This window comes from Protopterus annectens, chromosome 12.part0 (genome assembly GCF_019279795.1).
Source record: "Protopterus annectens isolate FY-2018-M chromosome 12.part0, PAN1.0, whole genome shotgun sequence".
NCBI lineage: Eukaryota > Metazoa > Chordata > Ceratodontiformes > Protopteridae > Protopterus > Protopterus annectens.
Genome location: NC_056746.1, coordinates 342,330,697 through 342,352,386, shown reverse-complemented (window position 1 = coordinate 342,352,386; position 21,690 = coordinate 342,330,697). Strand labels below are relative to the sequence as shown.

Sequence of the window (21,690 nt, the reverse complement as noted above, 5' to 3'; positions counted from 1 at the left end):
AAATGGCCTTCCCCTCTGCCCAGGCAGCAAAGCCAAGTAGCAGCTGTTCAGATTTTCTGAGAGGCTTAGTCCTGTCCAAATAAAATCTAAGTTGTCTGTGCACATCCAAAGAGTGCATAATTCATTCCCCTTTGTTTTGTGGATTAGGGAAAAGGGTAGGCAAATGAATGGACTGATTTAGGGCCACACTAGACACCATCTTGGGCATAAAAAAAGGATTGGTCCTGAGGGAAACCCTGTCTGCATGGAAGATAATAAAGGGCTCCATTGCCATGAGGGCCTGTAATTCAGACACTCTTCTTGATGAAGTGATGGCTAGAAGGAAGGCTGTTTTCCAAGAAAGGAATTTCAATACTGCAGTTGCAACTGGTTCAAATGGAGGGAGAGTGAGCTTTTCCAATACAAAGTTAAGGTCCCAGGCTGGTGTAGGGGCTCGCCTGGGGGGGGGGGTCCTTAAATTTTTAGCCCCTCTGAAGAATTGCTTTAACAGGGGGTGAGAGAAGAGGGGAGGTTCAGTATTATAATGTGCTGAAATTGCAGAGGCATGAATTCTGATTGACGAGAAGGATAGGCCCTTGTGGAGCATTTCCGTTAAGTACTGAAGAACATGAGGTAAACAGGGCACCGTAGTGCCCATACCCTGGGTCTGGCCCCAGGAACAGTATCTTTTCCACTTTTCAGCATACGAGTTTCTAGTACTAGGGCTCCTTGCTTCCAGAATGACCTCTAGCACCTGCTTACTGAGGGATGCTATTGGAGAGCTCAAGGAATTAGCCAGGCTGCAAGGTTCAGGGTTTGAAGCTGAGGGTGCAGAATCTAGCCCACCCTCAGGGAAGGTGTCTGAGGTAGGTGCCATGGATCTAGCAGTATCAAGCTGTACAAGAGGAGGTACTAGTGCTGGCAAGGCCAGTCTGGTGCAATAAGAATTGTCCTTGGTTTGTCCTGTTTGATCTTTAGTAGAACCTTCGAGAGGAGAGGCAGGGGAAAGGCATAAACCAACAGGCTTTCCCAGGTAAAGAACAGAGCATCCATTTTCCAAACTTGACTGTGGGGAGTCCTTGTGCAGAATTTGTCCAATTTGTATTTCTGGGGGTAGGCAAACACGTCTATCTCTGGAGTCCCCCATTTGTTCCTTAAGATGTTGAATATTTTTGGTTCCAGTTTCCATTGATGTGGGTCCATGAGATTTCTGCTTAGGTCGTCTGCCAGTGAATTTAGCTTGCCTGGCAGGAATTGTGCTTGTAGGTGCACTTGGTAGCTCAAGGCTGTGGTCCACAGAGCCATGGCTAGTCTGCAGAGTGGGTACGAGTGGGTTCACCCCTGCTTGTTTATGTACCACATAACTGTGGTGTTGTCTGTCTTTACCAATAATTATCCTGGAAGGATGTGGTCCTTGAAGGCTGTCAGGGAATTATGTACAGCTAACATTTCTTTTTGGTTGATATGCAGGTGCATCTAACTTGGGTTCCATTTGCCCTGAATGCACCGCCCTGCCAAGTGAGCCCCCCATGCATAGTCTGATGCATCTGTAGTCAGGGTTTGGGTGGCAGGCAGTAGATTGAAAGAGAGCCCCTTGTTGAGGTGGCAGGCCTCTGCCCACCAAAGGAACTCTGTATTTATACAAGGAATGACAGGAATCATTGATTCCAGGTCCTGAGAATGTTGACACCATAGGCTTTTTAGATACCACTGCAGTCTCGTCATATGCAGTCTTACATATGTAGTTAGTAGAATGCAAGAGGTCATGAACCCCAGGGCTGGCAGGCTTTTCCTTGCAGATAGCTGGGCCTTTGTGGCCAGTAGTTTGAAGTAGGCTGTCAAATAAACTTGTTTCTTTGACGTGAGGAAAGCCATCTGGGAAGTTCTGTTCAAGCTTGCTTCCAGGAATACAATCTGTTGGCAGGGTACTAGATGAGATTTCTTTTCATTTATGGTGTACCCCAGCAAGGTTAGAAGTTTCTTTACAAATGCCAAATCTTTTAATAGCATGTCCTGGCTTTCTGCCTGAATCAGACAATCATCCAGGTATGGGTATATCTGAATATTTCTCTGTCTGCAAAATGCAATGGCTGGCACTAGACATTTTGTGAATACCCTGGGCTCAGTAGATAAGCCAAAGGCAAGTGCAGAGAAAGTACAGTTTTGTACCTACCATAAATGTAGATGTCCGATAGGTATGCAACTGCAGTCCTGACATATGGGTTGTCCTGCCTCAGGCAGCCCTTCGGTCGGCCGGATTCCAAAGTCTGGGTCTGGCGTCGGCTGATGTAAGCCCTTTCCCGGCGTCAGGCGCCTGGGGTATGGCGTCAGCCGACACCATCTTCTTCAGTGTTTCTTGCCCCAGATGCCAGGTGCCCTCTAAGGAAGGCTAAATTTTGAAAATGGAGGAAAAATTCCAGACAAGTGCAACAACATAAAAACAAATACACCATAAAAGATTACCCCAGGTAGCTAAAATGAGGGGTAGAAACCCAAAAGAATACCACAGAGGGGTTGGTGGGAGGGAAAACCTGACTGCAGTTGCATACCTATCGGACATCTACATTTATGGTAGGTACAAAACTGTACTATGTCCTTCAAGGATGCAACTGCAGTCCTGACATATGGGTTGAATAACATAGCCAACCTGGGGGTGGTAGGCACTAAGACAAAGATGGTGTAGCTAAAATGCCCTGCAGGACTGCAGAAGCAAACCCTGCTCTGGATCTGGAATATAAGGGCAGGTTGTAATGTTTGGAAAATGTATGCATGGAGCTCCATGTAGCAGCTTCTAAAATGTCCTTTGTTGCCACCCCTCTTAAAAAGGCTGTGGAGGTGGCTGTAGCTCTGGTGGAATGTGGCCTGATGTCAGCTGGCACAGTTTTTCCATGAAAAGAGTAGCAGAATCGTATGCAATTTCCAATCCATTTAGAAATTGTCTGTTTGGAAATTGCTTTTCCCTGCAATCCAGCAGCGCAAGCTACAAAAAGCTGGTCAGATCTTCTGAAAGACTTTGTTCTGTCCAAGTAGTAGAGCAACTGTTTGTGTATGTCCAAGGTGTGCAGAAGTCTCTCTCCTTTATTTTGAGGATTGGGAAAGAAGGTAGGCAGGTGAACAGCTTGGTTCTGGGACACCCTGGATACCACCTTTGGCATGAATGACGGATTGGTTCTCAAAGAAACTCTGTCCTGATGAAAAATGAGAAATGGTTGTATTGCCATAAGGGCCTGTAGCTCAGAGACTCTTCTTGCTGAGGTTACTGCCAGAAGGAAAGCTGTCTTCCAAGACAGAAATTGCAACTCTGAAGATGCTGCTGGTTCAAATGGAGGAAGAGTTAATTTTTCCAGCACGAAGTTGAGGTCCCATACAGGCACTGGTGGTTTCCTTGGAGGGTTGATGTTCTTTATTCCTCTTAGAAACTGTCTTAGCAATGGGTGAGAAAATACAGGCGGATCAGTGTCATATTTGGCAGATATTGCTGAAGCATGTATTTTTATGGAAGAATATGAAAGGCCATTGTGGAGCATTTCAGCCAAATATTCTAGGATCTGTGGAATGCTCATCACTGATGGGTCTTGACCCTTTTTTCTGTTCCAGATAAGAAATCTCTTCCATTTTGCTGAGTATGTTTTTCTAGTGGAAGGTCTCTGCGCCTCAGGATGATATCTTTTACCCTTTTGGAAAGTGTATCCTGAGGAATAGTCATGGAATCTTCCAAGCTGTCAGCTTCAATGTTTTCAAGCTGGGGTGTAGTGTCCTGTAATTGTGCTGTGTCAGAAGTGGCCATTGAGGAAGGAGCCACGGATTGGTGTGTGTCAAGCTCCGTAGCAGTGGGTACCAGTGTTGTCTTGGCCAGTCTGGAGCTATCAGTATGACTTTCGGTTGCTCTGTCTTGATCTTTAGTAACACCTTGGTCATCAAAGGAAGAGGTGGGAAGGCATATAGTGTTAGAGAGTTCCAACTGAAGGAGAGAGCGTCCACCCTCCATGCTTGAGGATGGTATGTCCTTGTGCAAAATTTTTTCAGATGGTGATTGAGGTGGGAGGCAAAAATATCTATGTCCGGCCTTCCCCATGCTTGAGTTATTTGTAAGAAAATGTCTGGATGCAACATCCATTCGTGTGGATCCATGATGTTTCTGCTTAGGCTGTCCGCCAGAACATTGTCCTTCCCTGGTACAAACTGGGATTGTAGCTCTATCTTCAATTGTAGGGAAATATCCCATAGATTCATTGCCAGTCTGCAAAGAGGGTAGGAATGGGTACCTCCTTGCTTGTTTATGTACCACATAACTGTGGTATTGTCTGTCTTTATTAGTAGATAGCCCTGATGCATGAACTTTTCGAAGGCCTTGATAGCATGTATCACTGCCAGCATTTCTTTTTTGGTTGATGTGCAGGTGCTTTTCTTTTTGTGTCCATTGTCCTTGAATGCATCTGCCCTCCATGTGCGCCCCCCATCCATGGTCTGAGGCGTCTGTTGTTATGGTTTGACTTGTATGAGGCTTGCTGAAAGGCAGACCTTTGTTTATCTGGCTTGCTTGAGCCCACCACAGAAATTCCTTTTGAAGGCATGGGATGAGTGGGATCAATGATTCCAGGCTGTGGCGGTGTTGAGACCATAGACTTTTTAAATACCATTGTAGTTTCCTCATATGCAGCCTTGCGTGAGGAATCAGAAGAATGCAAGATGCCATGAAACCCAGGGCCTGCAGGATTTTCCTTGCAGTCATCTGGGTGTGTGTTGCCAATTTTCTGAAGTATTCTGGTAATTGTTTTTGTTTTTCTTTTGTCAGAAATGCCATCTGGGTGTTTGTGTCCAGTGTGGCACCCAGGAAAGGTATTTGTTGGGATGGTACGAGACTTGATTTCTGAATATTGACTGTGTATCCCAAGGCCTCCAGTGGGTAAATGACATAGTCCAAGTTTTTTAACAAGGCTTGTTGGCTGTCCACTTGTATAAGGCAGTCGTCCAGGTAAGGGTATATTTGTATCCCCTGAAGTCTGCAATGTGCAATTACTGATGCCAGGCATTTCGTGAACACTCTGGGCGCAGTAGATAAGCCAAAGGGCAATGCCGAGAATTGATAATGCTCTGAGCCTGCAAGAAATCTGAGGTATCTTCTGCAACTTTGTCTGATTGGGACATGCAGGTATGCCTCCTTGAGGTCCAGAGTTACCAGCCAAGACCCCTTGCCCAGCATGGGAAGGAGTTGCTGTAAAGTCAGCATTTTGAATTTTGGCACAATAAGGTAAGTATTCAGTGCGGACAAGTCCAGAATGGGTCTCCATTGGTTTTCCTTTCTTGGAACAAGGAACAGTCTTGAATAAAATCCTTGGCCTTGTTCTGCAAAAGGAACCTTTTCTATTGCTTTTATTTGAAGTAGGTTTGTTATTTGTTTGAGTGCCTCTGTCCTTTGATTTGGTGGCAGGTTTGGCCTGCCATGTCTTGTTGGCAGTGTACGAAAATGGAATCTGTATCCTTTGTCTATTATGTCCAGTATCCATTTGTCCTTTGTAATATTGTGCCAATTTTTTGAGAATAAAGATAATTTTCCACCCAAAGGTGCTTCTAATTGAGCCCTGGATGGCGGAATCAAAGTCAAGTCATTGAGATTGTCCCTCTTGGGCAGTGGAAGGTCCTGCCCACCTCTCTGGTTGGTGGCTGCCATTGGCGTCCTCTGTAGGAGCCTCGAGTTTGCCCTCTACCTCTGCCACGTCTGTTTTTGCCTCTTTGAAATTTTTCTGTGTCTGGAAAGGACCAATGCTTAGAAGGCCAATTCCTGCTGAATCTTGGAGGCTGTACCTGGAGGAAATCTTTGACTGTTTGCACTGATTTTGCCTTTTCCTCTATTTTCTTTAAAACCTCTTGTGCAGTAGCACCAAATAGCTTATGTTTCTCTAGTGGTGCATCCAAAAGCTTAATTTTCACATGGTCTGGCAATGTTTGTTCCTTTAACCAAGCATGTCTGCATGACGCACCTGTCATTGCTGCTCTACATGAAACTTCCAATGCATCATATCCACACTGAAGGAAATGGCTGCTAACCTGCTTAGTATTATGAACCAATTCCTGTAACCCCTTTCTATCTAATGGTTCAGGGGAAGCCAATTTCTTTTGCAATTCATCCAACATATATTCCTGATACTGTATCATATGGAATTGACAATTTAATGCTCGCATAGAAAGGGTGGAAGATGTATATACTTTCTTGCCCCACCTTTCTAAAGCCCTAGAATCTCTTTCCGAAGGAAGTGGGTTCTTAGCAGTAGTGGAGGAAACCCCTTTAGGTCCCTGAGAAATAGTTTCAGGGTCAGCAGTATGGCCCTTGTACAGAAATTGATGTGTGTCTGGGACCCTGTAGTACCTGTCTGGCTTGACAGGAGCAGGGGGGAGTGAGTCAGGGGAAACACTAGATTCTAAGTACACATCATCTAAAACATTCAAAACTGGAGGAATAGCTAAGGGTCTATGCTGAGGAAGCTTTAAAAATTCCCTTAACCTTTTCCTAGAATCTGAGTATTCTTGGCCTTGCCATTTGACGTGTTCCCTCATGGAATGAAGTGTTTCCCCAAAGGAAAACTCCTCAGGAGGAGAAGCAGAGGGAATGGATTCCTCCGCATCAGAATCCTCGTAGGCTGGGAAGGCCTCTTCCTGGTAGTCTGAATGTGCAGAATCACCTGAGGCCTCATCGGAGGACTGGGGATCTACCTGCTCAACCCTAGGCCTCTTGATAGAAGGAGGCTGAGTGGCTCTATCTGGATGTGGCTGAGAACCCCTAATTAAAGAAATAAGGTCCTCAGCTAAACTTAAAATTTGAGAACCAGAAGTGGATCCCAGAGAAACAGATCTTGGAGGGAGAGACTTAGCCTGTTTGGCAGCCTTAGCACATGTGTAGGCCTTAATGGACATAGACACTGGAGGCCTGGCAGCCCCGCGTGCTGGGGTAGACTTATCCACTGAAATGGTGTTAGGAGTATCCTGGGCTTCGGTCTCAGAGGGGAGAACAGAAACCGGCACCGAGCTGGCCTCCGGTACCGAAGTAACCGGTTGAGCGGTGTCGTCGGTCTGTGGCGGTTGTGAAACCGGCTCAGAAGAGACCGAGACACTCGCGGTAGGCCTAAGCGTGGTGTCGGCCGAGACCGCGGGTGTCGGTCCTTATCCTTCCATTTTTTAGGTAAATGTGCTGTCGGAAGCTCCGACGGCATGATATAACAGAAATCTTCCCCAAAATAATCCTGTGCAAACTCTGTCTGACGCCTAAGAGTGCATTTATTGAAAGAAGCACAAGCTGTACAGGCCGAGACGTTGTGTTCTGGGCCTAGGCAGGCTATGCAGTAAGAGTGGAAATCCTTATGAGGTATTTGTTTCCCACAAGTTAAACAATTATTCACTTTTACAGTTTTATCTGACATCGGCTGATGCAAGAAAAGGTCCCCAACGGTGCCAGCTTTGAAGACTTCAGTAGCTGAAAACACAGGAGCTGGCCGACTGGCACTTGCGAACTGCTTCTGCTTGAGGCAGCGGCAAGAAAGACTGAAGAAGATGGCGTCAGCTGACGCTTTTATACCCCAGGAGCTCTGACGTCGGGGAAAGGGAGACATCAGCCGACGCCGGACCCAGACTTTGGAATCCGGCTGACCGAAGGGCTGCCTGAGGCAGGACAACCCATATGTCAGGACTGCAGTCGCATCCTTGAAGGACATCTGACAGTGCATGGAGCCTGCTCTGAAGCATAGGTATTTCCTGCAAGATTCCCTTATTGGAATGTGCAGGTAAGCTTCCTTTAAGTCTAAGGTTGCCAACCAGGCATCTTTGCCTAGCATAGGAAGCAGCTGTTGAAGTGTTAGCAATTTGAATTTTGGGATTACCAAAAAGGTGTTTAGAATAGAGAAGTCCAGGATAGGACACCAGGAGCTGTGTTTTCTGGGTACCAGGAAAAGTCTTGAGTAAAAACCTTGTCCCCTTTCTTCTGCTGGGACAGGCTGAATAGCCCTGATACTTAGAAGAGAGAGAACCTGCTGTTGAGCCTCTGCCCACTGATTTGGGGGTAGGTCTGGCTAACCGTTTGGAGTTGGTAAGGTGTAGAAGTGGAATATGTATCCTTGGAAAACTATATTTAAAACCCATTTGTCCTGGGTAATGAGTTCCCATTTTTTTGCATGCAGGGTGAGCTTTCCTCCTCAGGGAGCAGGCAGCTGAGCAGGGCTTGGAAGGGTTAAGGTTACGTCATTGTGATATTTTTCCATGGGGGGGTGTCTTACTACTTCCAGCTTTGGAAGTGCGAGCCCCCCACTGCTTAGACCTGTGTGTAGCCTGAGACTGTAGCCTAGGTCTACTGTTTCTGGGTTTGGACAGAGAAGGCCTGGAAGAGACTGGAAAAGACCAATTCTTAGAAGGCCAATGCCTACTACATCTGGGAGGCTGTGCTTGCAGGAAATCTTTAACAGTTTGCATGGATTTAGATTTTTCCTCCATCTTTTTAATGACTTCTTCTGCTTTGTTGCCAAACAGGTGGTCTTGGTTTAAGGGAGCATCCAGTAATTTAGCTTTAACATGATCTGGCAAGTTTTGCTCCTTAAGGCAAGACTGCCTTCTAAGTACAGACCCAGTGAAATCAGCCCTGCAAGATGCTTCTAAAGAGTCAAAACCACATTGCAAAGTATGTTTATCAACTTGTTCAGCAGAATGCATTAAATCCTGTAATTCTTTATGTTCAGCACAGTCAGGAATCAACATAATTTTCTGTTTAAGTAGTCCCATAATATGCTGCTGATGAAACGGCAATTTAAGGCCCTAATGGCTAAAGTAGCAGAAGTGTATACCTTCTTACCCCATCTGTCCAAGGCCCTGGAATCTTTATCAGAGGGGGTAGGGTTTTTGGCAGTAGTAGCCTTAATGCCTTTTGGTCCTTGGGAAATGGTCTCTGGATCCGCAGTAGGATTCTTGAAGAGGACCTTGTGAGAGTCAGGTACTCTGTAATACCTGTCAGGTTTTCTGGAAGCTGGAGGTAAAGTGTCTGGGGTCAGGCTAGATTCCAAGAAGGCATCATCTACAATGTCCGGAACAGGAGGGATAGCTAAAGGCCTGTGCTGAGGGAGGAGTAAGAATTCCCTAAACCTCTTTTTGGAGTCATAGTAATCCTGGCTTTCCCAGCGGAAATGCTCCCTACGAGTGTGCAAGGTTCCACCAAAATAAAAATCTTCTTGGGTGGAAGCAGAGGGAATGGAATCCTCTGCATCAGAATCCTCATACATAGATAAGGGAAATCCTGGTAATCAGAAGAAACAGAAATTTCAAAATCCTGATCAGAAGAATCAGAAGGAAAATCAGTTCTAGGTCTCTTAGAGGGGGAAGGCAGGCTTCCCTAATTAAAGTAATAAGGTCTTCAGCCATTCTAAGCATTTGTTTTTAAGGCATATGGGCCTGACCATGTGGTTTGGACGTCGGTTTTCTAGGCGTGCATCGAGTTTTAGGCCTTGATGAAGAAGATGGCATCTGTTTGAAATGCAAATCTGTAGGCCTGAATACACCCTCAGAAGCCGGTGCCTGCACAGCGGCTCCGGACCCATCCAAGGTAGCGAGATCTGCAGATTCCATAGTCGAAGAAGCATATCATGGCATACCGGTCTCCGAATGGGTCTCAGTAGAGGCCTGCGAATCTGAAGTAGCTGGTATCACGGGCTGCAAAAGCGACTCACTGAGTACCGGCGAATTGGTGACTAGCTTAATGGAAGCGTCGTCGGCAGTTTTGGACCTATGCGGTCTGTCTCTGTCTTTATCTTTACATTTTTTCGGAATATCGGTAGTTGGATCGCTTACCGAAGCCATTTCTGGATAGTTAAACGGAGTACCAAAATAATTTGCTGCGAAAATAGACCGATAACGAATAGTTTGGGGGTTGAATAAGACACAAAACCGACAGTGAGGGATGTCGTGGTCTGGGCCTAAGCAAGGAATGCAATACAAATGAAAATCTTTATGAGGTATTTGCTTTCCACAGGGAAGACAACTGTCAACTTTTACTGACATCAGTTAAGAACAAGAAAAAGGATCCCCAACGGGGTACTTAGCTTTTTTCAAAGACTTCAGTTCTGAAACTCGAAAACGAAAATTTCAGGAGTCGGCCGACCGGCACTTGCGAACTGCTTCTGCTTCGGGCACCGCGGGGCAAGAAAGACTGATGCAATGGCATCGGCTGCATGTTTTAAACCCGGACAACCTGACGTCATGGAAGAAGAGACAGCATCCGACGCAGGAATCCAAGACTCTGGTATTCAGGCCGGCTGAGGGTGACCTTCAGGCAGATAACCCAAATGTAATGACTGCAACAGTGAAACACGAAGAACATCATATCCCTACTGCAGAGAGGGTCTTTCTATCTTTTTCAAACCTGGAGAGTGTGTCTTTAACTTTAGGGTCAAACAATGAACTGCTGTCAAAGGGTGCACTGACGGACGAGGGCTCCATAAAATCACATACACACATCCAGGCACGTCTTTTAATGGAAATGCCTGAACCCTCCACCCTTGAGACACCTTCAGCTGCATGCGAGATAAGCCTAATCGACAAACTGGAAATAGACGGTAGTGTAGCCAACTGAGAGGCCACGGAAGTCTGATTCTCGGCAGCAGTGGTCCCAGAAAGGGATTTTGACATTTCATTTATCAAGTCCCACTGTAGTCTCATAAAGTGTGCCAGGTAGTTCAGCGACCTAAGGGCAAAGGTTGCTGACGCATACACATTCTTCCCAAATCTGTCCAACCCCCTAGACTCCCTTTTAGGGGGCTGGACAGAGGAACATTGCTCAGCAAGTTCCTTCTTTATTGTGGTCGCCATAACCATAGCATCTATGGGCACTCCCTTGCTCCAGAATTCCCTACCTACTGGTGGAGCCAGAATTTGGTCTGGTCTTTTGGGGACTGAATTAACTGAGTCAGGCTTCTTCCTCACCTGCCTAGAGATCAAGTCAATGAGTTCAATGGAGGGTGGAGTAACCCAGGAGGTAGACAGGCTTCCATAAATACTGATTTCTATGGGAAAGGGTTATCAGAGGACCAACCACCCCTCTGCTTAAGGATCTCAAGAATGTCTCTGAATGAGACGTCTTGAGGTGGTGATCTTGGGGGCCCTTCTCCTTCATTGAAATCAGTATCCTTGGTGACTGACTCCTGAGGGGATTCCAAGTGCCCCCTCTTGCACTTCCTCTTCCTAAGGACTTCCTCAATGGGATGCTCCAGTGAAGTATTGGAAGAGATTGTAAAACCCTGCTAGTTAGCCTTGAGACTTTGAGCTGGTTGTTCCTGTGGTGCAGAATGATGTGGTTCAAGGTGCAGAGGCATATGGAATCAAGAGGGAAGATCTGAAGGGGTAGGATCCATCTGTCGTGCCAGAGCAGAGAACACTCCCTTCACTACCTCAAAGTCAGAACTCTACAGGGAGAAGGAAGAGAATGACGCAATAAAGCCAGGCTTCTGGCCCATCATTACCCTCTGCCCCAAAGGCAATCTACCTGAGGTGGAAGTCAGAGCTGAGTGGCCTAATATCAGGGCTCCGAGGGCAGAGATGGCTCCAAAAACATTAGTCGACTCTAATGCCTCAGACCCAAAAGGGGCACTTTGGCTCCGAGAGTCATCCTGCTCCGACAACATCTGAGCTGATGCACTCAGAGATAGCTTCGGATCCAAAGATATCATCATCTTTGGATCTGAACCAGATGGAACCAAAAGGCTTGGATCCAGGGGCTCTAAAACGATCGGATCAGAAAAGGAGCTGAAATCAGGGGAGTGGTAGAAAATATTATTGTGTAAATTCTTAGCATAACTTTAGATGTCCTTCTCTTCCATATGCTGCTGTATTCATAACACAAGGAAGTCAGCTTTGGTCAAACTTCTGGAAGAACGAGAGGAAGCTAGGGATGGGGACTTAAGACTGCCGGTGTTCTAAAAATGGAGAAAGTATTCTGGAAGATACTGGATCCAAATTGGCGAATATCTTGGTTCTGGTTAAGAGTCTTAGATCTGAAGTGCTTGGATCTGAGGAGGGTTTTGTTGAATCCGATGCCGGCAGAACTGCAGCAGGCTTTCAGATTCAATTTATGTTTCTTTTTTGGTGGCTCACAGGATGATGGAGTTGAAGATCCTAAAGGATTAGGAGACTTAGTGGAAGACTCCCTATGGCTTCATTTTGGGGGACTGAGCCCTAGCAACAGCTTCTGAGAAAGAAGTAGGAAGCAACCCCCCTTCAAAATAATTGTATTTTTTCTGTTCAAAATTACACATAGATTAAATTTTTACAAATACCACAATTAACCTGAAGGTGGTCCGGGCCCAAATAATACATATAAAGTATGAGTGTCGGACAAAGGCAACTTGTGTCCGCACTTTTGGCAAATCTTAAAACCCGAAGGACCTTTTTTCTGACAGCCTGACACACTATAACAAAAAACTGAATAATAAGAAAGAAAGTGACTTTTTTTAAACAAGGAAAAAAAAGATAGAGATGCCAATGATGGTATCAAGAATTACACAGAAAGTCTAAAAAGAAAAACAGAGAACAAACAATGCCAAATATGGTATTAAAGAACTACACGTAGTGTAACAAAAACAAGGATTAAATATTAATAAAATATGAAAAGGTAATACTAAAACACATCATTTTTAATGAATTGCTCATTACTCAAGATGACCATGTCTAATCGTGAAAGTGGCAAATGAGATCTGAGGTATGTTAGGAGTTAGTGCATTATGGGTAAGGGAGGAGTTCGAGAGCTTTTTGGTGGCCATGAGCTAAAGTAATGGCCGAGTCAGATCTGAGGATCCAAACCCAACAGTTGAGGATAGAATGAAAACTGACATCAGATCAGTAATTATGTCACCTATCACAGGATGAAAAATAGTACTGGGCCAGCCACACATACTTCCACTCACAAGTGCCATCACGTTTATCAAGTACTTTCAGTCCATTTTCAGGGTAGAATCTCTTTTGTTAAACATCTCACTGTGTTTCCTCACTGCAGTCCACATAATAAATTTACTCAGAGGGTACCACACATTTGCCACATCCCCCTAGCTGAGGCACTACCATGCTCTTAAGGAGCATGAAGGATGATAAGGCTGGGAATGCCTCAACAGAGGGGTTCTGATCTCTAATCAGCAGACAGCCTCCCCCTTGACTGATTAAGGTAGCCTAATCTGCAGTGTAGACAGCAGTTGGCACCTTTATGGACCAGATAGACAGTTTCCTGAACTGGACTGCAGATATACTCACCCATCTGGCCCCAACAGGTATGGGCCATTCCACTGGCTACTCTGATCCTTCTCATGGTGATGGATCTCTCTAATGTCCCTCTGGGACAAGGTGGCAGACAGCTCCCCTCCACTTGTGTCATGCACCATACCTTGTGCAGCCTATCCACTGTCTCTCCATCTATCCAAAGTGCCCCGTACTTCTGTCCATTTGTCTTTGCATATGTCTTCCTCTGCACATTTTACTAATCCTATTTTCTACCATGCTTTCCTTTCACATTTACCCATTTCCATATAAAAAAATAAAATAAAATAAAAAAGCAAGGCCCTAGCCCCCACAAAAACAGTTACCCTCCTTAACCCCATCTTTCTCATTCCTATATACTGTCCTTCTTTGTGATGATCTGCTTGCTCCTTCCTTTTTTTCTTCTTTCCTAAGCACCTGATTCTATCCATTATATGTGTGACAGATGTTCACACATCATAGCACAGCACTGTAGTAATATCACACCATTTTTGAAATTAAAATCGCATTTGAGGTGACATTGAATTTAGTTGTTTCCTAAGAAGATTTTGCCTTATGTGGTACACAATATTTGGAGTTGTATTGCCTTTCCAGCAAAATGTTTAATATGTGTTTTTCTATGTGTACACACTCAGAGTGTTTACATATTTTAACATAAGATATGAAAATGTTTTTGAATTGGTTAGACATTATAGTAGTGAAATGGTATCTTCCTACCTTACATTTATTCACTATTGATGTTTTCTGATACTAGACTAATATGCTTTAAAGACTGTTTCAATTGATGGTCTTATCAACTTATCAAGATGTTTATCATCTGGATAGTCATTTTCATAATCATAATTATAATTAAATTATTCTATAATTAGTTTTATAGTCACTCAGTACCTTCTGTGTAGCTTATGTGTGGTGCGCTTGTACAGCTTATGTATGTTGTGCCTTTATATATTTTTTTATACAATTGTATACGTTTATGTACAATTATTCATGTATCAGTTTTTATAACATTTTTTAGATGTTTTGATGTATTTTTATGATTTTATCATTTGTTAAGTAAATTAGTTCAGTACGATTCACGTACTGGATAGTGTGTATTTAAAGCGCTGTCTCGCGCTATTTGACATATCTCTGAAGAAGCTTCCTTATTAAGGGCAGCAACGCTGGATGTGTTTTGAGTCAACAATAAACTGAGCGTTAAGTTTACGAGTGGCCGTTCTTTTCATCTGTTCTGGGACTTTTTGTGGATACTAGTTTGTTTTTGTTCTTGTTCGTGATTCCAGTAGCTACAAATACAGTATACTTCTACAGCTTTCTGCAGCACTGTATGTTACCCTGTTAAGGGATGAACTAGCGAACGCATACACACACACACACACACACACACACACACACACACACACACACACACAAAACAACCTTGATAAAACCTGTAATGCTTTATATTTCAGATGCTTCTGCATATGATTTCCAACTTTCCATTCTCATGAGACTGCACAACGTGAAGAGCGACAACGCTGTGTCTAGCCTATAACACATCAGGGTATGGCTTTTACTGCACATATGCCTTCCCCTTGCATAGTTGGGGCACCGATCATTTAACTACTCTACATTTTGGCTAGATGTACTTAACTACAGTGATACACAACTGTGCAAGGTCTGACAAAATGCAGTTAATCTCTATGAATTCCAGCCTTTGCCAGGTAAATTGAAATTGGCTTCATGCATTTTTAATTTCTCCAAATCTTTTGGGTTTCTAACACTATGATGGGAATGGACTCCATTCCTAAGTCAAAGTATAATTAAAGTGCATGAAATTAGTACTGCTTTATTCTTTGATATTAACCAAAAGTGCTCTTTGCAGCACTCACAATGTGCCCTGTAATGACTCGTTCTGCAATTCGTACGGAGAGTTACATGGATTGGTAACATATCTAAATATGATTGTAGATTCTTTTTCATAAGACCTATTGCTCCAACTTCTATTGGAACTGTCTGGGTATTTTTCTTCCACATTGCTCTCGTTTCTGCCTGCAGATCCTGATATTTTATGACTTTGTGTCTCTGTATGCAACACACTGTAGACACTGGGTGTAGCAATTTCAATGATCAATGCTACTTTTGTCTTCTTTTCTTGGACCACTACATCCAGTTTTCTATCATCTATCTTTTGAACTGTTGGCAATGGGTGATCTCATGTGATATAAACTTCATTTTCTATGATGCTTTGTGGCTCATGTTTCCAGTGTTTTTCAACTACTTCTATACCATAATGTTTGCACAATCCCCAGTGCAACAGTCTTTTTCCACATTTCTTGCCTTCTCATCTGGTCCTTCACCTTATATTCTTTCTTTTGTTTTTTGGCATATTAAGTTGCTGCCTGATTTTTATCTGTCTTTGGTATGATTTCCATTCCTGCTTGACGCCGATATGATTCTGCTAAATTAACTCATTCACTCCAATGGAGCTCAGGAAGTTTGCACTTTAACTTCCAATGGGCGGAGCCCTAAGCCTTTTGACAGAATCAAAGTATGTCCTCACATTTCAAACAAATGTTCATATATCTGGAACCGTAGGGGTTATGAAAGAAGTATAAATGGCAAACCCTTCAGTGCAAAGTAATGTTATAGTGGTAGTATTCTTTAGATTCTAGGTCTTAAATTGAATTTTATAAGTCACAGTAAACACAGAAACTATTACGTTTGTAATATCTTGTAAAGTTACAATATCTCAATAAACACACAAGTTACACACATACTATCTGCAGCATTTTATTTATCTCTATGAGTGCTTTCATATGAGGCTATGGAGTTCTGTCTGTGTTACTTGGTTGTTGAGATATTTATTAAAATGTGAAAATTATATCTATATAAACTAATATCATAAAAGCAGCAGTTAATATCACTTTTCCTTCACGAGACAGAGGTCAAATATTAATGCAGTTGAGTTTGCCATTTTGTAAGCTTTAAAATGAATTTTTTTAAAACCTTGTACATAACCTGGTTTTGGAATTAATGATGCAAATATGAACAAACAATATTTGACGCCTAGAGGTGTCAGTAGGAGTTAACTGGAGATACACCTGGAGGTGTCACTTGGATGTAAATAAGTTAAGCAGAGAAGTCATCTTAGACTTATTCTCCTCGTGTTTCAAAACTTTCACTACATTTGGGTCTTGTGAGGTCAGCAGATATGTGTGGAGTCCCACAACTCATGTTGTGAGGGACTGATACTCTATACACACATGGTGGGACTAGCAGTGACAGGACTGATGCAGACTACACTGGCATCATGTAGGGGCAACACAGGTGTATCTGATAGAAGTTGCCATGGTCTGCTTGTCGTAAAAGACATCTGTGTATCTGATGGTATCAATATCGGTGACATCAGTATAAAATGGCACAAGTGCTACTGAAAAAGACATGCAAAAGCAGGACACAATGGCTAAGGCCTATGTAGCTTCTAACTATGAGGGTATGGCTATGTATCCTATTAGATTTGTTCTCTAACCTTTCGACTGCAGTTATTAATTCATTCACTCCAATGGAGCTCTGGAAGTTTGCACTGTAACTTCCAATGGGCAGAGCCTAAGCCTTTTGGCAGAATCAAATTACATCCTCACATTTCAAACAAATGTTCATATTTCTGGAACCATGGTGGTTATGAAATCAGTATGAATGGCAAACTCTTCAGCACAAAAATGTTATAGTGGTAGTATTCTTTAGGTTCTATGTCTTAAACTGAATTTTATAAGTCACAGTTAACACAGTAATTATTATATTTGTAATATTTTGTAAACAACTTGCAATATCTCAGCAACCACTCAAGTTACATGCATTATGTCAGCAGCATTTTATTCATCTACCTGAGTGCTTTCATTTGAGGCTAAGGAGTTTTGTCTGTTACTTGGTTGTTCAGATATTTAGAAAAATGTGAAAATTATATCTATATAAATTAATACAATAAAAAACACAGTTAATATCTATTTACCTGCACCAGACAGATGTCAAATATTAATGCAGTTGAGTTTGCTATTGTATAAGCTTTAAGCTTAAATCTGTTAAAACACTGTACATAGCATGGTTATGGAATTATTGATGCAAATATGAAGAAACAATATTTGATGCCTAGAGGAGTTAGCTGTAGATGCATCTGGAGGAGACACTGGGATGTAATGAGTTAATTGGTCACAGTCATTTGTGACAGATAAGGAGATATGCACACTAGAAATGTGTAATGAAAAGGTAAACACTGCCTCTACAAGTAAGATCATCCCTCAATATTTCACAACAATCAAAATGGGTAATTTAACTTTTGCCTTTCTTCTCTGCTCTAATGACTTTTTAGGTACAGGTTTAGGAACACTACTGGCAGAATGGATGACTTCCTTCTCTGAATCTGATTTTGGCATTATAGAAAGCTTGTAGTCTGTTTTTTTTTTCTGTGGTAATTTCACTGCCAAATTCAGGAACGATTCAGAGAAAAAACAATTTCCTTCATGAACTCCATCAGGTTTAGAGTTCTGTTCATTTCCATTATCAGATCTGTGCTTGAATCCAGAAGCAGACAAAAACACACACACGTGAGACTGAGGAAGAAAAGAGACTGCTCCCAATTCAGAAAGATATAGGGCCCTGGATATTAACTAAATATGCCTACAAAGCCTTTTCTATGACACTTAACTTGTGAAAACTATTATGACATGGTGTAACAGCATATCATTTAGCAACTAATGCTGCAGATCAGCTCCAGTGCAGGTCAATATTCAGCACTGAAAATCCTTATTCGGTTATGTTAATGGCTGATATACAAAAGCCCTTTTGTTATAGGGTTATACTAGTGATGTGACAGAAATAAACAAATAATAATAATAGTAATAATAACTGTGCTTACAAACATTTAGAATTTTTCATCTGCCAGTCTGTGTTTCATATAATGAGAGATGCAGATTAAATATTTCAGCTACTCAAGCTACAACAATAACACTAAAAATAATCATGGTCCTCTGCTATTATAGCAGCTCACCTAAAAATGTTATGCATTTATCAAATGATTTTGACAAAGAACTGAAAAATAAGTAGGACTTTGAGTTTTCAAAATGAATGCTCCTGTAATCAGCCTACATAATGTACAGTCAGCAAGTAAAAATGCAACACTTCTAACACCATTCCTTTAATGTGAGAATACTTGTAACAGCAAGTGTTACTTGATTAAGTTACTGCAAAGTTACTTACGGGTGTCTTGCTTTCGCAATACAATACTGTTTTTTTTTATCTGCCTCATTAGTCTGGCCATTCTTCCAGCACTGTCCGCATACAAACTTCAACTTCCGGGTTGGCAATCCAAATTTCAAATGATTTCCTGGCATCTTAAAAAATAAACACACATCAATATAGTGAGAAAATGTCTGCAGTGAAACAACAATTAAGATTTTTAAAGTTTAACACATCTAAAGCTAACAGTATGGCCTAAAACGATAGGATAAAGTAAGCATAACCAATTGGTCAGCCCAATCAAATATCTACAGCCTATAGAAATCTGTGATTTTGTGTATACTATTGCAAGGGTAAAAAAGGCATATTAGATGATAAATCCTCTCCTGACACCTCCCAAGCAAAGACTGGGCAGAAAAATGGCCAAATGGGTAAGGTCCTCTCCTACCAGCTCTGGAGCTGAGCTCTGGTATTGTTGCTGGGGAGTTTGCATGCTTTCCACATAATCTAAGTAAATTTACTCTGGATATTGCTGCTCTCCTCCAATCTCCCAAAGCATTCTGGTTGGATGTTCTAACTTGCAATGACTTTTTTCAAAGAAAACCTTTATCAAGCAGCACAATTTGCTTGACAACTTCTTTCGGCTTTTCCCAGTTAGGGGTCGCCACAGCAGATCACCGGTCCGCTAATGATTAGCAGTGGTTTTTACAGTGCTGAGTTTCCAGCCCGATGCCCAATCTTCTCGGAAGGCACACCCACACACACCTACCTGCATGTCTTTAAGGTTTATAAAGCCGCAGGGAGGACATACAGACTCCACACAGAAGGAGTTCCAGCTGATAACTGAACTGAAGAACTTCTTGCTGTGAAGCGACAACGCTAACCGCTGCAGCACTGCGGTCCTTAGCACAATTTACTTAACAACAACATGATAATTTACAGAAAAACATTACAAAGGTGCTCAACTGGAATAAGAAACATTATGAAACAACTGTTTACTAACAAAATTAAAAGGACTTGTAAGGTGGGTTAATATAACAACAAAAAAATAATACTCCATCACAAAGCCAATCAGCAGGACATATGATGAAAAGTTTACATTAATCTTTTGCCAACCATCTTTTCTTTTTCTCTGTATTGTATTTTCTCTGTGAAATCAAATGATCAAAATAACACTTTTTAGATACAGAAATAAACTAAAATGTGCTTCTTAAAAAGAATCTATTTGAACCCCAAATATTTTTTTGGCTTAATTTTCTACAGATAGTTTGGGTTTCTAATACTGTAACAGGAATGGACCCTATTCCTCTGTCAGGGCAAGAGAAGAGTTCAACAAATTAGTATCACTTCGCTCAGTCTTTGATGCTTGCTAAAAGTAAGTCTATTAACATAAGAAAAAAAAAGAATAGCTATTCCAATGTAGGGGAGATGGCAACTTCCACCTTTTCATTATACACTTCTTAGCAACCAATATCAAAAGTTTCACTAGGGCTGCATCATACTTATACTTGAATATCAAATAAGGAGATAAACTGAAGGGGGGGTCTAAAATTACCCTTCCTAGTCAAAGCAAATCTATCAAACATTGAATCCCTCTTGAAAACCTTTCTATTGATGTACAAGTCACAAAAATCTGAGTCCAGTTGCCACTTTTCAGTTCATTACATCTCCATCAGGAAGTGATGAAAGTGTGGAAGATCCTATGTATCCTAGAGGAGGAGTAGAAATATTTATGCAAAACATTGCCAGTCAAAAAACTGGGGTCTACGTTTAAGTACTGAATAAAACTTTCAGCAAATGGCTAAACGTCAAATCCTATTCATCTAACATTAATTTCAGCAAACGTGTGAGATGAGGAAAGTAATTAGTTGGACAACACTTCCCCGTATCACACACTGCAACATTTCAAAAGGCCTTTTCCCCAATGTAGTTCGATCTTGGAGTTGATATATATATATATATATATATATATATATATATATATATATATGGGTCTACCTGAAAACACCGACACGCCGAAACAACGATGACGAGAACACCGACTCCAGAAGATCGACAACAGAGATAACCGACAGTTGAAAAGCCAGATGCTGAGAACACTGACATATTAAGGTAAGTGTGCGATAGTGACAGACTTTAGGGTTAGGGGTGGGTTAAGTGAGTTAGGGTGCGGGTAAGGTAAGTGTGTGATAGTGACAGACTTTAGGGTTAGGGGCGGGTTAAGTGAGCTAGGGTTAGGGCGCGGGTTAGGTGAGTGTGCAATAGTGACGGACCTTAGGGTTAGGGTTTGGGTTAAGATTACTGCATAGATAGCTGTGTATGTAAGGTTTAGTGTAGGTTTGTAAGGTTTTTGGTGTGCTTGTGTTGTGTGTGTGTTTTCCGGAAAAGTGTCCTCCTGGTTGGGTTTGAAATACTGCGGTGTATGAGACAGGGAAGGGTTGGCCAAGTACTTAGTTTCACAGTCTCACACATTTGCTGAAATGAACATTTGATAAATGAATGTTTGATGAATAGGGTTTGATGTTTAGCCATTTGATGACAGTTTCATTTGAGAGTTAAATATAGACCTCAAAAATTGGAACCCGCTAGATAAGGTTACATACTTGCAGCATCATACCATGGTCCACCTTCCTGACTTAGTAGAGGAATTCCTACAGCCTTTCCCAAGGTTTCCAAAGCCTCCCTACCCAGAGGACATCTCCGCCTTTAAAGCTTTATATATCCTAATTACAGTCTTCCTATACCAAGTGTGAGATCCCCTAACTTCAAGAAAAATCTTTATCAGTTTTAGTTGACTATGAATAAGGACTATAAATGTTTTTAACTTCTTTAACTGTAAAATTAGTTTTTCATACAGTCTCTTTTCTATAGATTGTAACTAAAACTCTTCCTTGAAAGACTGCCAGTCTTCTCCAACTTGCTTCCAATATTTTAAAGAGGGACCCTCTTCAGTCATGAGGTCAGTTCTTTACTGCTTGGATTCAAAGTTTGGACTTGTGTAATACGTTAAATAATAGGTAGAATTTCCTGTTTCCAAGAATGTAATTTGCACTTAACTATAAGTCTCCTGTTTCAACAAAAATGCACATACCTTATAAGGGATTACAGCCTTATGAAATTTTCCAGAGTAGCCAGACAATAGACCCCAGAAATTTCCCCTATCCGGTATACAATTCTATCTTTTCAGCCAGATTGATAGTCAGCCCTGTTTAAAATCATAAAAAAATC

At 42.1% G+C, this 21,690-nt stretch overlaps 1 protein-coding gene across 1 annotated transcript in view; it reads right to left on the bottom strand.

The window, feature by feature from the left end:
* Positions 1-21,690, bottom strand: part of ZC3H7A (zinc finger CCCH-type containing 7A) — a 1,693,893-nt gene that overhangs the window by 188,260 nt on the left and 1,483,943 nt on the right. Inside the window, exon 18 of the mRNA XM_044089416.1 lies at positions 18,484-18,617. Within this exon, the coding sequence (XP_043945351.1) occupies positions 18,484-18,617 (134 nt within the window). The remainder of the gene's footprint in view (positions 1-18,483; positions 18,618-21,690) is intronic.